This window comes from Euwallacea fornicatus, chromosome 7 (assembly GCF_040115645.1).
Source record: "Euwallacea fornicatus isolate EFF26 chromosome 7, ASM4011564v1, whole genome shotgun sequence".
Lineage (NCBI taxonomy): Eukaryota > Metazoa > Arthropoda > Insecta > Coleoptera > Curculionidae > Euwallacea > Euwallacea fornicatus.
The window spans coordinates 1,628,968-1,644,199 of record NC_089547.1 but is presented as its reverse complement, the minus strand read 5'-3'; the positions used below and the strand labels follow the sequence as shown (position 1 = coordinate 1,644,199).

General features: G+C 36.2%; 1 protein-coding gene across 1 annotated transcript; it reads right to left on the bottom strand.

Moving 5' to 3' along the window:
- Nucleotides 1-837: 837 nt before the first annotated feature.
- LOC136339962 (protein charybde-like) lies at nt 838-14,298 on the bottom strand. The gene is made up of 4 exons (XM_066283621.1): nt 13,885-14,298; nt 8,591-8,808; nt 8,294-8,502; nt 838-1,264 (listed from the first exon to the last, which is right to left on the bottom strand). Exons 1-4 carry the CDS (start codon nt 14,066-14,068, stop codon nt 1,162-1,164), a joined length of 714 nt encoding a protein of 237 aa, XP_066139718.1. The 5' UTR covers nt 14,069-14,298; the 3' UTR covers nt 838-1,161.
- Between the last annotated feature and the right edge of the window lie 934 nt (nt 14,299-15,232).

Sequence of the window (15,232 nt, the reverse complement as noted above, 5' to 3'; positions counted from 1 at the left end):
CTTCATTATTTATTAGATGTTTTGTATCAAAATTGCCTCAAAAAACAGACACCCGAATCTGCGCATATTTAATTCGGATCACAAGTCTAAAAAGGTTTATTTTGATATATTTTGGAAGAAAACGTTTGTTTGGTCGGATAATGTGCCGGTGCGGCTGTAGAGTTGGTCGATTTGTCACTGTAACACCATCCCGTGTCTGCCCTGAAAGGACACATCGTGGCCTTTCACGCCAGAAACGAACCTTAATGTATACTTGCGCAGATTCCGCTGGGTGTGCAGGTACTGTATAAAAAAATCACTATAATATCACGTCCACTGACTATAGTCCGATACAAGGCTTAAAAAAATCCTTGAGGTTACTAACGAGCTCTTCACAATTCCGAGATCTTATTGGTCCAAAATGATATTTGCTTACAGTTTCTCTGGTAACTCTACTGTAGACCACTTGCCTAATAAAAGAGGTTTATCAAGCAATTTCGATGTTTTATTGCATTATAGATCCGCAATTTTTCCTGCAGAAAATTGTGTAAAAGCCCATGCAAGGATAATTTCGATCAGTCACATATAAGTATAAGAATCTACTATTCATTGAATATGATTATCTCTACAACAAACTCTACTGATTTCGGGTTAGGGAGGTTTAAACAGTCTTGCCCATAGACTGTTTAAAGCCCCATCGAAGACACCACATGATCACTACGTGTCACATCATTTTTTTTAATACTTTTTTTAACAAATTGCCGTTTTATTAGTACACACTAATTATTTTATTTATTGTTATTCGATCATATTGTGAAACGTTATGCGGCAGTAAAACAAAACAATGAAAATTCAACATAACAGTACTCCAAAAGTTCCAATTTATTACAGTAAATCTTCGTATTTGCCAAAAATTTTAACTGAATTTGGAATACAGCAACAAATTTCTTTAACAAAACTTAATACGCACTGTAGAAGAATGCATACCGCGAACAAACAAAACTGGAAACGACCCTGCGCAAATTTTTATTTACGCAAATGACATTGGAAAAAACCCGCCACCCCCAAGTAAATACCCTCATGAAAATATGTCCACCCTCCGGATGGGGAAAACTATTGTTTTGTCGATCGCGTCTTAGAAAATTCATTCAAAATCAGTCTTACGGATCGTCGAATCGTCGTTCATTTTTCTGGCTGGATCTGATCCACGTAGGAACGATAAAGTTTCTTCTTGCTCAACGTGTAGGCGGGACTTAAGACAACGGTGCCCCCTCTTGTTAGATTCCTGAAATAGACAAAAAACATTCTCAAACTGAAAATGCACAGAAAAGGTATATTCATAAGGTACGATTTCATTATGGGCTTTCCTGTACCTTTCCAAAGAAAAATGGTGACACACTTGATGCACAAAAAAAAGATTTTCATTGTTTTTAGAATTAACACAAAATAACAGAAAAAATCATATTTTTTGTAGTTGGTACTCCTGCATAAAATATTTTTCAAAGCTTTGGTTTTAGTTTAGCCACAATAATCTAATACAGCAATTCTTTATTCGCATTCCATGTACGCAGTCGAACTCCGTTATAACGAACACGAAGAGACCAAAGATTTTCTTCGTTACAGCCGACCGTTCGTTATATCCGATTCTAGTTAATATGTTCATATATGTATATACTATGTTCGCCTTAGCTGAGGTAACTGGTCCGCTTGAAGGGTAGTGGATTAAGGATGTGAACAGACATACGCACATTAAATTTAATTTTGGCCAAATGTCTGTCGATGAATTTGTAGATTACTCAAATCGTAATACCCAATGCTAATATTTTTATTAAGAGCTGCTAATGCAGTCCAAAATCGTGCCAAATCGACTATAATTCAAAATATGGAAATCCTTCGGTGTCGAGATCACCCGAAAAAAAACCCTAAAATTACCGTAATAAATTCTTGAGGATGGTCTTTTTAATACACGTTAGTTTCATAACCTGTGGGACCTGCATTTTCTTCCTCGAAAAGCGTTCGCTAAAACCTATAGGTTGTTATAAGTGTATTTGTTGCATCCTAACAAGAATAACATGTAATTAGACACTGTCCATTTCTAAGATTTATTTCGTTAGAACCCAGGTGCGCTATAACCAAGTTTGAGTGTATATGGTACTTAGCAGAACCTTCTTGCATAAGCAAAAACATTGTCTTAAGGCGAGAGGATGGCCCTCCAAAACTGGAGCTACCACATTTTGCAAGAGGCTTCTTACTTGCTTTTTTACGGTTCGCAATCAATTTTCCCGGAAGTTCAACTTATAACAGGACATTTAACTGAACGTTCATATTGAAAATAATGTTGTCTCATTAAATAAGGATTTTCTGTACTTCATCAGTACCATTTTTCTAATCTCCCTCGCAACACTAATCAAAAATGCAGCAACGAGCTCACTTACCACTATTTCTTAGGGTTTGTTACCTCTTCCATAGCATACAACGGGGCGATCATCCACTTCTTTAAATTAATTTAGTTTGGTTCTTAAGGTTAAGCTGCATTGCTTATTATGATACTAAGGAATATTAATTTTAATACAGTAAATAGTAAAAAGTAAATACTTGAGTTAGGCTTCATAGATTTAAAACGCAAATAACGTAATATTAACGAAAATCTAACTAAACTCAAACCGAAACAAATATTTTGAGGTTATAATGGAACACAAGAAAATGACATCTGGAAGAAAGACCCCAATATTATCATGCTGTCTTTCTCCGTATATTACACATATTCCATCCTTGTCTGGCATTCACCTGGACGTTTTTACACTCTGTCTTACCTACGGTGACATATTGACCCACTTTCTTCAGAGCTATCTCTTTATTAAGTGGAGTATCCCCTTTAGCGGGCGCTAAACACTTCGCAGTGGAATGTCTGGAATGTTGACGTAACATATATTTGGAGGCGCCATATGTGATTTTCGTTTATCTGTATTCACCTTGAATTGACCTTTGCGGTAAATTGTCGAAAGAATGCGGGTATTTCTATATTAAGAAGCCCTTTCAAACTAATTTAGCTTTTAGCTTAATTTTGCTCAACTGTTTAACTTGAAATAAAAATAAATCAGAAACAAAAAAATACATAAACTGTTGAAAATATTGTCCTACCTGGATGCCAGAACTCCACTCTATGCCCGACAGACCTACAAACTCTCGACTATTCTAGGAATATTGCGAATGATGATTTTAGGAAATTTGATTACACCTTCCGAATTACTTCAGATAGTTGATAACTGACCCGGATGATTATTATTTTCTTACTTCCTTTTCATTCTTAATTTGCATCGATAGATATTTTTACAGATTCCAGAAAAAGAGTGAAACAAATGAAAATATGTATTTCAACGTTAAATTAATAAATCGAAAATTTTCTGATGATTTTATTTTGGAATTAATTACGTACATATACAAAAATCATTTTATTTTCATTTCTCCAAAACAAAAAAAATGAAGTCCGAAGCAAAATCATCACCGTTTCTAATTGCCAATTTCCCAAATTTTTTTGTAAATCTCTTAAAATCATAATTTTTAAAAATATTCTATACAGAGAGACCAATATAATAAAATATTATTTTTCTTGTTATTTAATCAATAATGCCAAAAATAATAAAAATCCATTTTTTTTGTCCATCATTTCTTGATCGGGGTTTGTAACGTCGTAATTCCCAAATAAAGGTTATTTTTCTTCGAAAAAGTACAAGAAGGTTTATTGTAGGAATGTTAATTATGATTTGTAGATTCAGAATATTGAATAATATACAACACGCTCTATGGAAAAATATCGAGTGTCCTAGGAAAATCATTAAAAAAAAAAACTTGTGGTGAACATACAGAGTGCCCGGAATTACAATTGCGTCAATTTCTAGTTCGAAAAATAATATGAGTTTGCAATGTAAATTCTGTCAAAATAAGAAGTTGTGAGTGCTAACTGCCATCAAGGAAACCCATATTATGTTGAGGAACATATTTTCAGTTGTGCCAGTCGCATGCGTACTAGCATGTCATTAGTTTTTTGTTAAAAAAAATTGGTTAGCCAGTGTTTTTTGATAAAATATAATTAATTTCGATTTATGTATTTAATTTGAAAGATGAAAACTCTTACAACATAACAATTTTTTTGTACGATTCACCGTTTTTTAATAAAAAAAACTTTTAATGTACCTTTAAAAGCGGCTTATGCAGCCATCTTTAATGGCAGAACTTAATGTGCAGTGCCATTTCCTTAACGAAGCCTTTTTCAAATAAATTTTTTATAACAAACTACGTATAATTTTTGCGATATGGAACACGTTGTTAAATACTTGCAATTGCAATTCAGGACACCCTATATACTATTGGCCACATTTTCACAATCATGAAAGCTGAATGTTACAAGGCTCAACACCTTTTTCGATCATAATCCTTTAATTGTAAAGTCTGTTGAGTGTGGTAAGTTAAAAGTTAACCATCCAGTTAATTGCACGAAAGGAAATTTTAATGAGTTTTCCATCGACTGAGTATTAACAAGTCTCTTTAATTTATGCAAAATCTCTCATTAATGATCTCCATTAATGTATTATTTATTTTCCATGAAGCGCGTTGTGATTGGTTTCATACGGCCGACTGCGGCCGCGGCATGACTATACTTATACATATGTACATACATATATACAGGGCGTTCGGGCTTTTTGTAGCAGGATTTTAATTACTTGTTTTAATCATCAAGAAATATATGTATATATATGTACATATATGTACATACCTCTATAGTTTTATTTATATTTGCATTTGACTAATCACAGCTTGACACGTGAACAGTACCTTTGACTAAATAAAATGTAAATATACTTAAAGTAGAATGGCTTTTAAATTTTAAGAAGAAATGTTGTATATTTTGGTCTTATGCGCTGCAGCCAATGGAATAGAATTATAACTAACGTGTATAAATGAGCAGTTATTAATCTCAACTTTATTAACGCTCGCGATTATTAATCAGCGTCATTAATACACTTATCCATTAAACACAAATTAATAGACAAAATGCTATAATCCGGATTCGAGCCTTGGTCGAGTACTTTTTAATATTTATGATTCTTTAATATGTTCCATGGACGTGAGAAAAAATACACATAACTCATAGGAAAGTTTCTTGACACACTCGCATGATTGCTTCCCTCGACTTCGGCTCATGAGCAACATTTCACTCTCGTGATGTGAGTGATGAAATCAAAGTTTGAAGAAAGAACTTAAAAAAGCTGTATTTCATAAAAAACATTAGATTTAGATCAGCTGTATGCCCGGGCCAAGCCAAATGCTATAAAGACGTGTTCAGTTAACCAAGAGAAACATACCATTGGCTGTATTTCATTATAATTATAGACATAGTTTAAATAGGGTAATTTAATAATTTTTGAAATTTTCACGTACGAAATAGTTTATTTTAAATCATGCAACTTTATTAACCGTATAAAGATTAAAGGTGCCGGTTGTGTTCTAAGGCAAGGTGTTAATTACACCCAGTAATGATCAGACAGCAGACGCGGTACGTGGTTACATAGACAGGCTGGCAAGGTGGCCAGACTTGTACCCTATAGATTTTCTCTTTGCGGTTGTATTAACGATACGGCATCCAAAAATATATCCGGTCTGGTTGCGATAAAATATATAAAATTTATTTTGTCGCAACCCTTAAAGACACAATAAGTGGTGGGATAAGAACCATTTAGTTGAAAGTAGTGTCTAATATTCAGGAGGCGTTTTTAAAGCATTACAAAGTTGTGAGCAGTGGCCATATTGAACAATCGTTAAAGTAGGCCGAGATAGAAATGAATCTATCTTCAGTACACTCCGTCCTTAAATCGCCAAGTAAAAAATTTAAGGGGTTCAGGTCTGGTGACCTTGCTGGCCTATATCGTGCCACGTCCCCACTAATCTCAGTATAATTAAATATGTTACAACACAGAAAAAACATGTTTAATTTGCATGCAGATAATGATTGTCTCTTACCCGAACTATCCAACTGGACCGAAGATCAGAAATCTTTAATAAATTAACTAAAGTGCGTGATGGGAATACTCAAAAGGCTTAAGGGGACAAGAAGTTAGAGTGGTTCTAAACCAAGGGTCTCTGTTATAGGCAACATGTTCTCTCCTGCAAGACTTAAAACATTAGGGGAGTAGCTCATTGCGGCCCCCAGGCAAATATGTCGGCCTACACTTTTGTCGAGCCCGTTCCAGGCGGTAATTTCCCTAGTTTATTGCCTGCGACAACCTTTTTAAGTGCCGTTTGCACTTTACCGAAATGTCGCAACACCGCATTACCCGTCGGCTCTGTCACATTTACGTCCCCGAATTGACGAAACCCGTAGGATAAACGACAGCCATTAGTGTCCATGTTGTTTTGCGTTATTGTTTCGCTTTCAATGGAACACTGTGAATTTCGACTTTGCCAAACGGCAGCGGGAATCTATTATACCGAGACTCTAAAATAACGCAACAAAAAAGGCACTAACGATCTTGTTTAACAGCATAAGGAAGTCAAAACTGCAATGATTTTCTTTATAGGAAGAACTTCGGAAATTCCAAAAATGTCCTATTAAAATGTCTCAAAAGAACCTTTTAGGAAGGAAATGCTCGTTTTGGCAACGTTGTAAAATATATTTATCCCGTGTGGCCCTGATTCGGCGAAGGGCTGCAGTAGCGATTTATTGGATTTATCTGTCCTCCGGAAATGCGAACTGATTTCGAAAAGACAAAATTAAGTCAACGTTGTCCAAAGCATCAATTCCCCTTCCCGATTTCCAATAAAATCGGGAATTGAGTAGTAAAACAATACGTAAAATTCACAATGGCCTACTTTTCACTTTTCTTCCTCCTAAACTAGTATTATGCGTTAAAAAGCAGTGACATAAACGAGAGAAAGCGCATTTAAAGGCCCTCGGAATAAGGTTCTCAGCAAAAGGAAATTTCAAAAAATGTTACTTACCAGGCAAAATAAACCTACTGCACCAATGATTTTGGATATGAACAATAATTTTACAAGTAATTGTGAAAAAAATGTCAAAACTTAATTAGCCAAAAAAACAGTGGCGTAGCAAAACCGTATAGTCCATATCCAAAAAAGTAACTTTTGGGAAATTATTAGAACTACATTAACTCTCTACATCAATGAGTTCGGTTCCCAATAAATCCGTCAGTATGCCGTTTTTTCTCAATGTTGTGCAATGAAGATTAGTTATCGCTTTATTGGCGCTTTTAACTTTTCCAACTGTAATCGGCTTTGCTCGCTTGCTTAATAGTTTTTTAATTGACAGAGTGAAAAAAATCGCAGCTCGTGACGACTTTTCGTCATCATCATCATTATCATTATAGTCATCATCAAGACCGCGATTTGGCTTCGGAGAAAGTTGCGAAACGGTCCTTTACGAGCTCGAGGCGCTATTGCGACCGGTTTCCTTTTGGTACATTATCTGTTCTTGGTAGCTGTTTTTACGACCGGTTAGCCCTTGATATCCCTACAACCAGCGTTTTATTAAGTTTCTCTGGTAGGAAAGCTGGTTGTTAAAATCCCAAGTACAACCGTGAAAAAGTATTCGAAAGAACCGGCAATATCGTGATTTCGTCCGGATAATGTGGTTTCCTTTTTATTGCGGGCGCAGTGCAGAGATTAGGTTTCGCGGTTTGATTGATCGTCTCGGTCGAGGTCGAAAAATGTTGTTTTCAAACAGCGAAACCCATTAACTCTTGAAAATAGCACTATTAAACCGGATACTGAAATTGCACTAGTTTTACAAAGAAAAAATAATGAATAACAGCTCCAAATTGTGGGAAAACTAAACAAAAATGGGCTCGTTTAGGGTCTACAAACAAAAAAGTTGATTTGTTAAAATCAAACTTTAAAGGCTTCAAAAATTTTGCTTCAATATTAATAATTTTCAAATGGCAACGTCGCGCTTTTCTTTTGTTGCACTAAAATGGGAGGATATCGAAGCTGTCAAAAACAGATAATGTCATAACTCATGCAACACGTTGTCAACGCGGGTGATTTGTAACCAGGTGAAACGTTTACCGAAATGAACTTCTGATCCGGATCGATATTACGTGTCTGGGTGCTGAAGTCTGAAATTACAAAAATCCCAAACATAAATTTTGAAAAAAATAAATTGTTGGAAGTAACACTTTAAAAAATATGGCGGTGCTTCCAAGTTGTCAAAGAGGCGTAAAAAAATACGTACAGTTTTTCTTGAGGTCGCAGGTGAACGTAAAGATATCGAATACTTTCGGTAACTATATAACAAACTTACCTTAAAAATTGCGGCAGGAAGTTCCACCCCGTGGAGCTCTGTTTAAGCGTCAGGTACAGTTCGAAGGTGCAGGCTGTACCAGGATCGCACTCCACCTTCGCGATCCTGGTAGAAGGCAGAGCGCCATGAGGCTCGAACAACACGAAAAGGTGGCAACCGCGCAACCCGCAGGGCTCCGATTCAGCCATCGAGGCTATATCTCTTGCCACCTGAAGCAAGGAACCACGGTCATTACTAACTCAATTTTGACAACACAAATTAGACGACATTGTCAGATATTTTCTGGAAGAAACTTACCCTGAGGAGAAGGCCGCAAGGCAACAAGACCTCGCCGCAAGACAAATGGCTGCGTTTGGCTGCCCTCAGTTCTTGTTCGAGGCGGAGGGTCAATGTGGCAGCGTTGTAGATTACGTCCTCACTCAGTGGCGTATCGTCAGCGAAATTCGCTGGTGACGGCGGTGGAGTGGACGACTGATGATGGTGGGAGTAATTGAACGGATCGCTGGGCCATGTATCTGGAATAAGGTTAAAGAATTGATGTATCTCGACTATCATTAGAAACTTCAACAAATTAATACGACGTCTGGTAACTAAAACGCAAACATATAAAAGCCAATAATTCTAAGATTTATTTTGATGTGAGATGCAGTTATTTTGTTATATACGTTGTTACCTGCTTAGTATAGTTTGCCCGGTACTCTCATCGATAGCAAAATTTAGTTGCCAATGAGAGCGTTGCAAAAAGTAAACAAAGGGAGTTAAATTAATGAAAACCTCAAATCAAACAGGTAGGTTAGTTCTAGTCAAAGAAATTCCAACACTTCTTTGACAAGATTGTTCTCGTCCGACGCTATACGACAGTAATAAACTTTCACAAAACATATGAAGTGACGGATCTAGGACATTCGGCTGTCATTTATCATTAACTTAATTTTTAATCCAGTGGTCCCCCTAATGTATTTGACAATAGTATGACTTTTGCCAATCCTATCGGTATTGATGGACAACCTGCAATACATCTCACCATATTGTAATTTGTCTACTCTCACGCCTGCGAACGCCCTCAAATTGCACATTAGCTGACCCAGTTACTTACCCTTCGATATTCCTTTCTGATACTGCAAATCAATTCCAGTAAAATTAATAAACCCGAATCGCCTTAGAATAATCCCAATCCGAACCGAATGAATAAAATCTAATTACACAGCGACAATAGATATTTACGGTCCCGTTATCCCGAGCTGGCGTTGGAGCTCCCTAGACCCATTCAAGCGTAAGAGATTAGTTGTGCGTAGAGCAGGAGGACCCTCCCAAGGCCTCCGCTTTGTCCTGAATGAAATATTCGAAATATTCGGAAATGAATTTGGGACGCTCTCCAGATTGAGTTTTTGAGGCTCCAGGATTATATATGAGGGGGGAAGCTGTGTTCGGACTTTAAAATGTTGGCCGGATTCGATGGGGATTACTATTTTATGAAGGGTAAAGTCTTAGATGGTGTATTTTGAACAGTTTTTTCAATGAGAACTGTCCGAAATCGTAACGTATTAACCTGAAGAAGCAACCTCTCAGGTGAAACCGTCTTATTCCGAATTCCAATCTAAAGGTAGATTTTGGTAAACTGGACGACCTGAAATTTTTTTGCTCATCTTTATAATTACATTACTCCTTTTTCAGATCAATAATTTATATTGAATTATTAAACCATGGAAAGGCATGTCTTTAATATCAAACACCCGCAGGAATAAATTTGAAAGCGAAAGTATTTCGATGAGAACAATACAACGCTAATTTGGCGAATGTACACTGAGGACGATAGCTGCCTATATTCATAGAGAGTCCCGCATCCCGACAATAAAACTGGCGATATTAACGCGCCGTTAAACTCTGAATTATTGCCGCTCCAGGGTCTCTCATTAATGCCGAAAACAGATAACACCGGAATTCGGGTCTCCCATGGGCGGGTGAGGGGGGGGTAGGGAAGTGTCATGACCAACTGGACCATAACATTATATAAATGTTGCCATGGCGAAGGGATAAAATTCTATTTCTGAAACGGAAATATGTATGGCGAACCCGCTGTATAGCGTAGCTAAGCTAAATCAACCCTAACTACAAAAATCGCGAATGCGATGCCTCGTGGCCAAAATGCAAACATAGAAAAGCCAGTAATTTTGATGTTAAGTAAGACAGAAAATACCACTGGAGTTTATGATCTGTTACTCAGTTCATTTACGTTTCGCAGTGCCCTCGTAGCTAGCTAAATTCCCCAATTGAATTAGCTTTGACAAGTGGAATGATCCTGTCATTGAGAACGTTATGAATATAGAGATAAAAGCCAATACATACAATCTTTTAATGCCGCGGGTATATGACAATAAAATCTTATTTTTCCATTTTTGCGCTAGTCACATGTCAATGACAGGAGCTTTTCAGTGTGGTTAAAATTAAAACATTAATATGTATTTCGACTTTTTATATACCCTTTTATGATATCTACATGTATATTTATGTATTATGAACCTTTGCTAATTGCACTTAGTATATCGCAATTTTTCTTGGCGACGAGTTAAAATTGGGAAAGAACTTCTTCAAACTCTTTTACTGAACTGCGAATGACACTATTTTAGTTTAAGACCTAGGTATATTTATAATGTCAAGTATTGTTATTGTCATTCCGTGATACTCCCATATTCTGTCATTTTGTTAGTTCTGATAGTAGAAACGAGCACTGCTGCCATTTGACAATCATACTCCTTCAATTAAATGAACAGAAAAGAAACAGGCGGAATGGTGTTTAGAATTCTTGAAGATAAAAACTATTTCTGTGAATAAATATTTAATAAAAAATATAATTTGGTAAACAGCTATTTTCTTAATCGAACTTAACGGAGTATTTTCGCTAGACGGCAAATTCATGGTGATTGGGAAGTGAGAAGCGACCAAAAATATCGATGGCCGAATGATTTGCAGAGCGCAATTAAAAAACTCGTTAGATTAAATTTATTGCCAATTTTATTTGCATTTTATCGGAAAACAACTTTTTGGGACCGGTACCGAACGGCCGTCGTAATTCATTGAAAGGAAAAATTGAGAATAAAGGAGTGAACGACCTAACATGAAGGCAAAAATGATTGCCTACTAATTGAACCAAGATTTTCGTTAACTATGGAGAAAGTTATACAATAATTTATACACAATTTGTGTTTTGCAAAAGATTTTGAAAACCATTGGCGAATTTCAGTTTTCATTGATATGACTCGAAGATTGAACATCGCATCTCCTCGTGTTGTGCAAAAACTGTGACTAAAAACTGAGATAAAAACGAACTCGCTTTAACTTAAACAATCAAAAAATTATAATCTTTAAAAACACATGTCATAAGTCACATTTCAAACGCTAATATTCCCCACATTGACATTTCGAAAATAGGTGATATTTTATACTACTTAGCATTTTTCCAAATTATTGCAAATTCAATTTGATTTTTATATTGTCCTAGTTATTACTTTAAAATTCTACTCTACACACACCACTGCCCTTATTACCTTAAAATGCATGTTTTGCATTTTACAGAGTGTAAAAATTATAATGCTTAATATATAATAAGTCATTGACGTGTCGCAGATTTTTAGCCCATCAATTTTCAGAAATTATTTCTTGAATATCGAGAGCCAGAATTATGGAAGAAAACACCACCACTATCATCAATCCTTCGTCATCAGCGGTATTTATCCATCTTAGATCTCGCCTTATGCAAGTATGCAAAAATGAGAGAGAATATCGCAAAATCCTGCCAAAGGAGATGACGCTACGGCCCATTTTTAGTTGATTTCACTTCTACTTTTTCGCCCAGTTTCTTAATTCAAAATTGTGTCCAGTACGCCCCTGTATTTACTACGCATCATAAGTATACAATAAAACATTGGCGTATCACAGGATAGATTTTCAAGACTCAGAAATTTTCCAAATTCATATCTTCTGCACAACTTTTTTTGCTGCTGGTTCTAGAAAATTTTATTTTGTACTTCCATGTTGTTACTGAATTGAAATGTAAATTTTTTAATTTAGTGAGAAAAAATAAGGCGCTCAACATCGAATAGAACATTGACGTATCACAGTGTTTTTAGACCTGCAATTTTTAGAAATTGTTCCTGCCACATCTGCATCTATTATATCCACAGAATAATCTTTCAAATCATAAAAGACTTTTACAGATGGTTTTGATTTATTTCTTGCTGCTCGCTTCTCCGATTTTTATTCGTACTTCAAAATTGGGTTGAGCACATAAATATGTACCTACCTGTTTTTGTTTGGCTCAAATGTATGTTTTTCAAATAACACAGAACCCACGTACCACAGAATAGATATATTTAACCCTGTAAACCCCTGTAAAAACACGATGTATATCGGAAACTCAGCACTTGCTAAGGTACATAAATACACGAACTCTTTGTAATAATTTTTCCATTTTTTTAATATCCATTTTGAACTAAGTGTTATGGGTTGTTAAAGTCCTGCTATAAAAAACTGAAACATCCTGTATGTTTGGCACTGTTTTTATGAAAATTAAGCTTTTTTATTTTAAAGTAAAGAATTAAGACACAGTTAAGAAATTTTTCAAAAATATTTTTTATTTTGGATTCTAATTACGGGGAACTTTTTAAATCTGACTGTTCCGCCGGTATTTCATTTTCCTGTTTTTATGTAAATAGGACCATAATAAATATTTTTACAAAAATAAAAATTTATTTTCGCTAATTTCAAATATGTAATTTTTTATGCATTTTTCTCAAGCAATTTCTCTAATATTTAAACCCAAAATGTAGATAAAAATTTTAGACAATCTCTACTTGCTTACTAGCATTGACAAGTAAATAAAAAGATTCCGTTCAGGCACATAGGATGAGTTGGTTAAACTTCCAGAAAATTGTGTCATGTCCTATATAAGTGGTCCAAACATCAAATTTTTATAGTAAATTATCAAAAAAGTTACAAAATACCATCACTTCTGTGCTTTTGGTATGAGTATAAGCAGAAATGCCGCTAGCTGGCAACATCGATTTTAGTTAGTATAACAATTTTCTTTCCTAATTAATTATTATAGGATAATTTGCATACTACATTGAAGGCGCCATCACACCAGGCGCTCTGTAAGCCAAACATAGGTGGGGGGAGGGGGGAGGGGGGTCATGATACACATGAATGATTTTTGGAAATGATAACAGGTATTTATTGGGAAAAACTGTTGAAGTTTGAAGAATATGAGAAAACAGGAGCTCTTTTTTCATTATGATAATTAACAATTTGAAAAAAATATATGTAGTGATAATTAGAAAAAAAATCCGCAGACGAGAAACCGTAGACGTAGTACGTTAAGACATTTGCTATTACATGTCAAATGTCTGGTCAAAAGTTGATATTAAATGAATTTATCCAAGACATGCCTCTAATTTCGAACACCTAGTTGAATTGTTTTTTTTTTGAGTAATCCCCCTTTACAAAAAAATCATCACAAGTGCGAATCTTTGTTGTGGTTATTTTTCACTCTTTCCTATCTATTTTTGTTTGAAACAAATTATATGCGTACTTACTTGTCGGAACAGGAACAGGATCGGCCAGTACTGACTCAATAATATCCGAGGACATGATTTTCGGGATGGTGTGGCCCTGGAAGCAGTCCTCGGCCCTGGGGAATACCCCAGACAACTTGCTAAAAACCGCCTGCAGTTTGGAGTCTTTGGCGACCCGTTCTTCCTGGAAACTGCTCCGGAACATGATGAAGATGATGAGGCTGACCGGTCCAATCCACCTGCGATTCTCAACCCCGGCTGTCAAAGTCCGGTGCTGCTGTCACTTTAAGGGGGCCTGGTGGCGTCCAGTTTTTCATCAAGGGGCCTTCCGTTTTCACTTTTTTCATAGCCCACACGGCATTTTTTCCATGAATCTTCGGAGCCGATTGGGCCAGTGGTGTGACGTGCGATGTTCCTCCGATGCCGGCGAACAAAGAACTCACTGGAAGCGATCAGCTGATCGACCGGCAGGCCCCCGTCAAGATGCGTTGGGACGAAATTACAGTTGCGCGAGGCAAAAACTGTTTTCAATTAAGTTGAAATGTTTACCTTGAAGTTTGAACACTAAAATAATGCCTTTAAATTGCATTGAAAAAGTCTGGAGTAACCCGAAAGTGAGTATACCTATTTAAATCTTAAACGGTTGGGCCATAACGTGAAAAACGGGATAAGAGATAAGTAATATTATGTGTTAACTGCCTCAAAATTTAATTAAGGCGTTGAAGACCACAGTTATGTTAGTAATACTTCCACAACACAAATTTCCACTTAAACCTCAAACTAATTTTCTGCATTACACTCCAATCTTTATAAATCAATAACTCAAGTAACTGAACTAAAGACTTTCTTCATACACTATTTCTTTTCCATCCAAACATAAATAATTCGTTAAAAATGTGCTACTAAGTAGAAGCCTTTGTTCAAACTTTGTTGGGGCGATTTCTCCTAAAAGTCCAATAATTCCAAAACACCAAACCACTGTGTAGGCCCACTCTTTCCACCAATAGGAAACGGGGATTCTCCCTGTGAACCCATGGCCTGGCAACAGCCGTGTGTCAGAATCAGCTGTAACGATCGGTATGATGTCAGCAGGACATGCCTGCATATAGCTATCTTTGTCTGAGCTGTGCACTTTTGCGCCAACACTTATTTGAACTTTTAGCAGTTATTTTAACTTTTTGAAAGTTAATTGAAATAGTTTAATCTTTGCGAATATTAGATTTGCATAAAGGAACAGGTAATTTGGGCATTTTTAACGTACTTTTTGGGAAATCGTTGGGAAACCCCTGCCGAACACAAAGAGCTCGGAAACCGGTAAATGCAGGGGGCAATCGTATCACGTATGCGCGGGCTAAGTTCACGGCTTGTT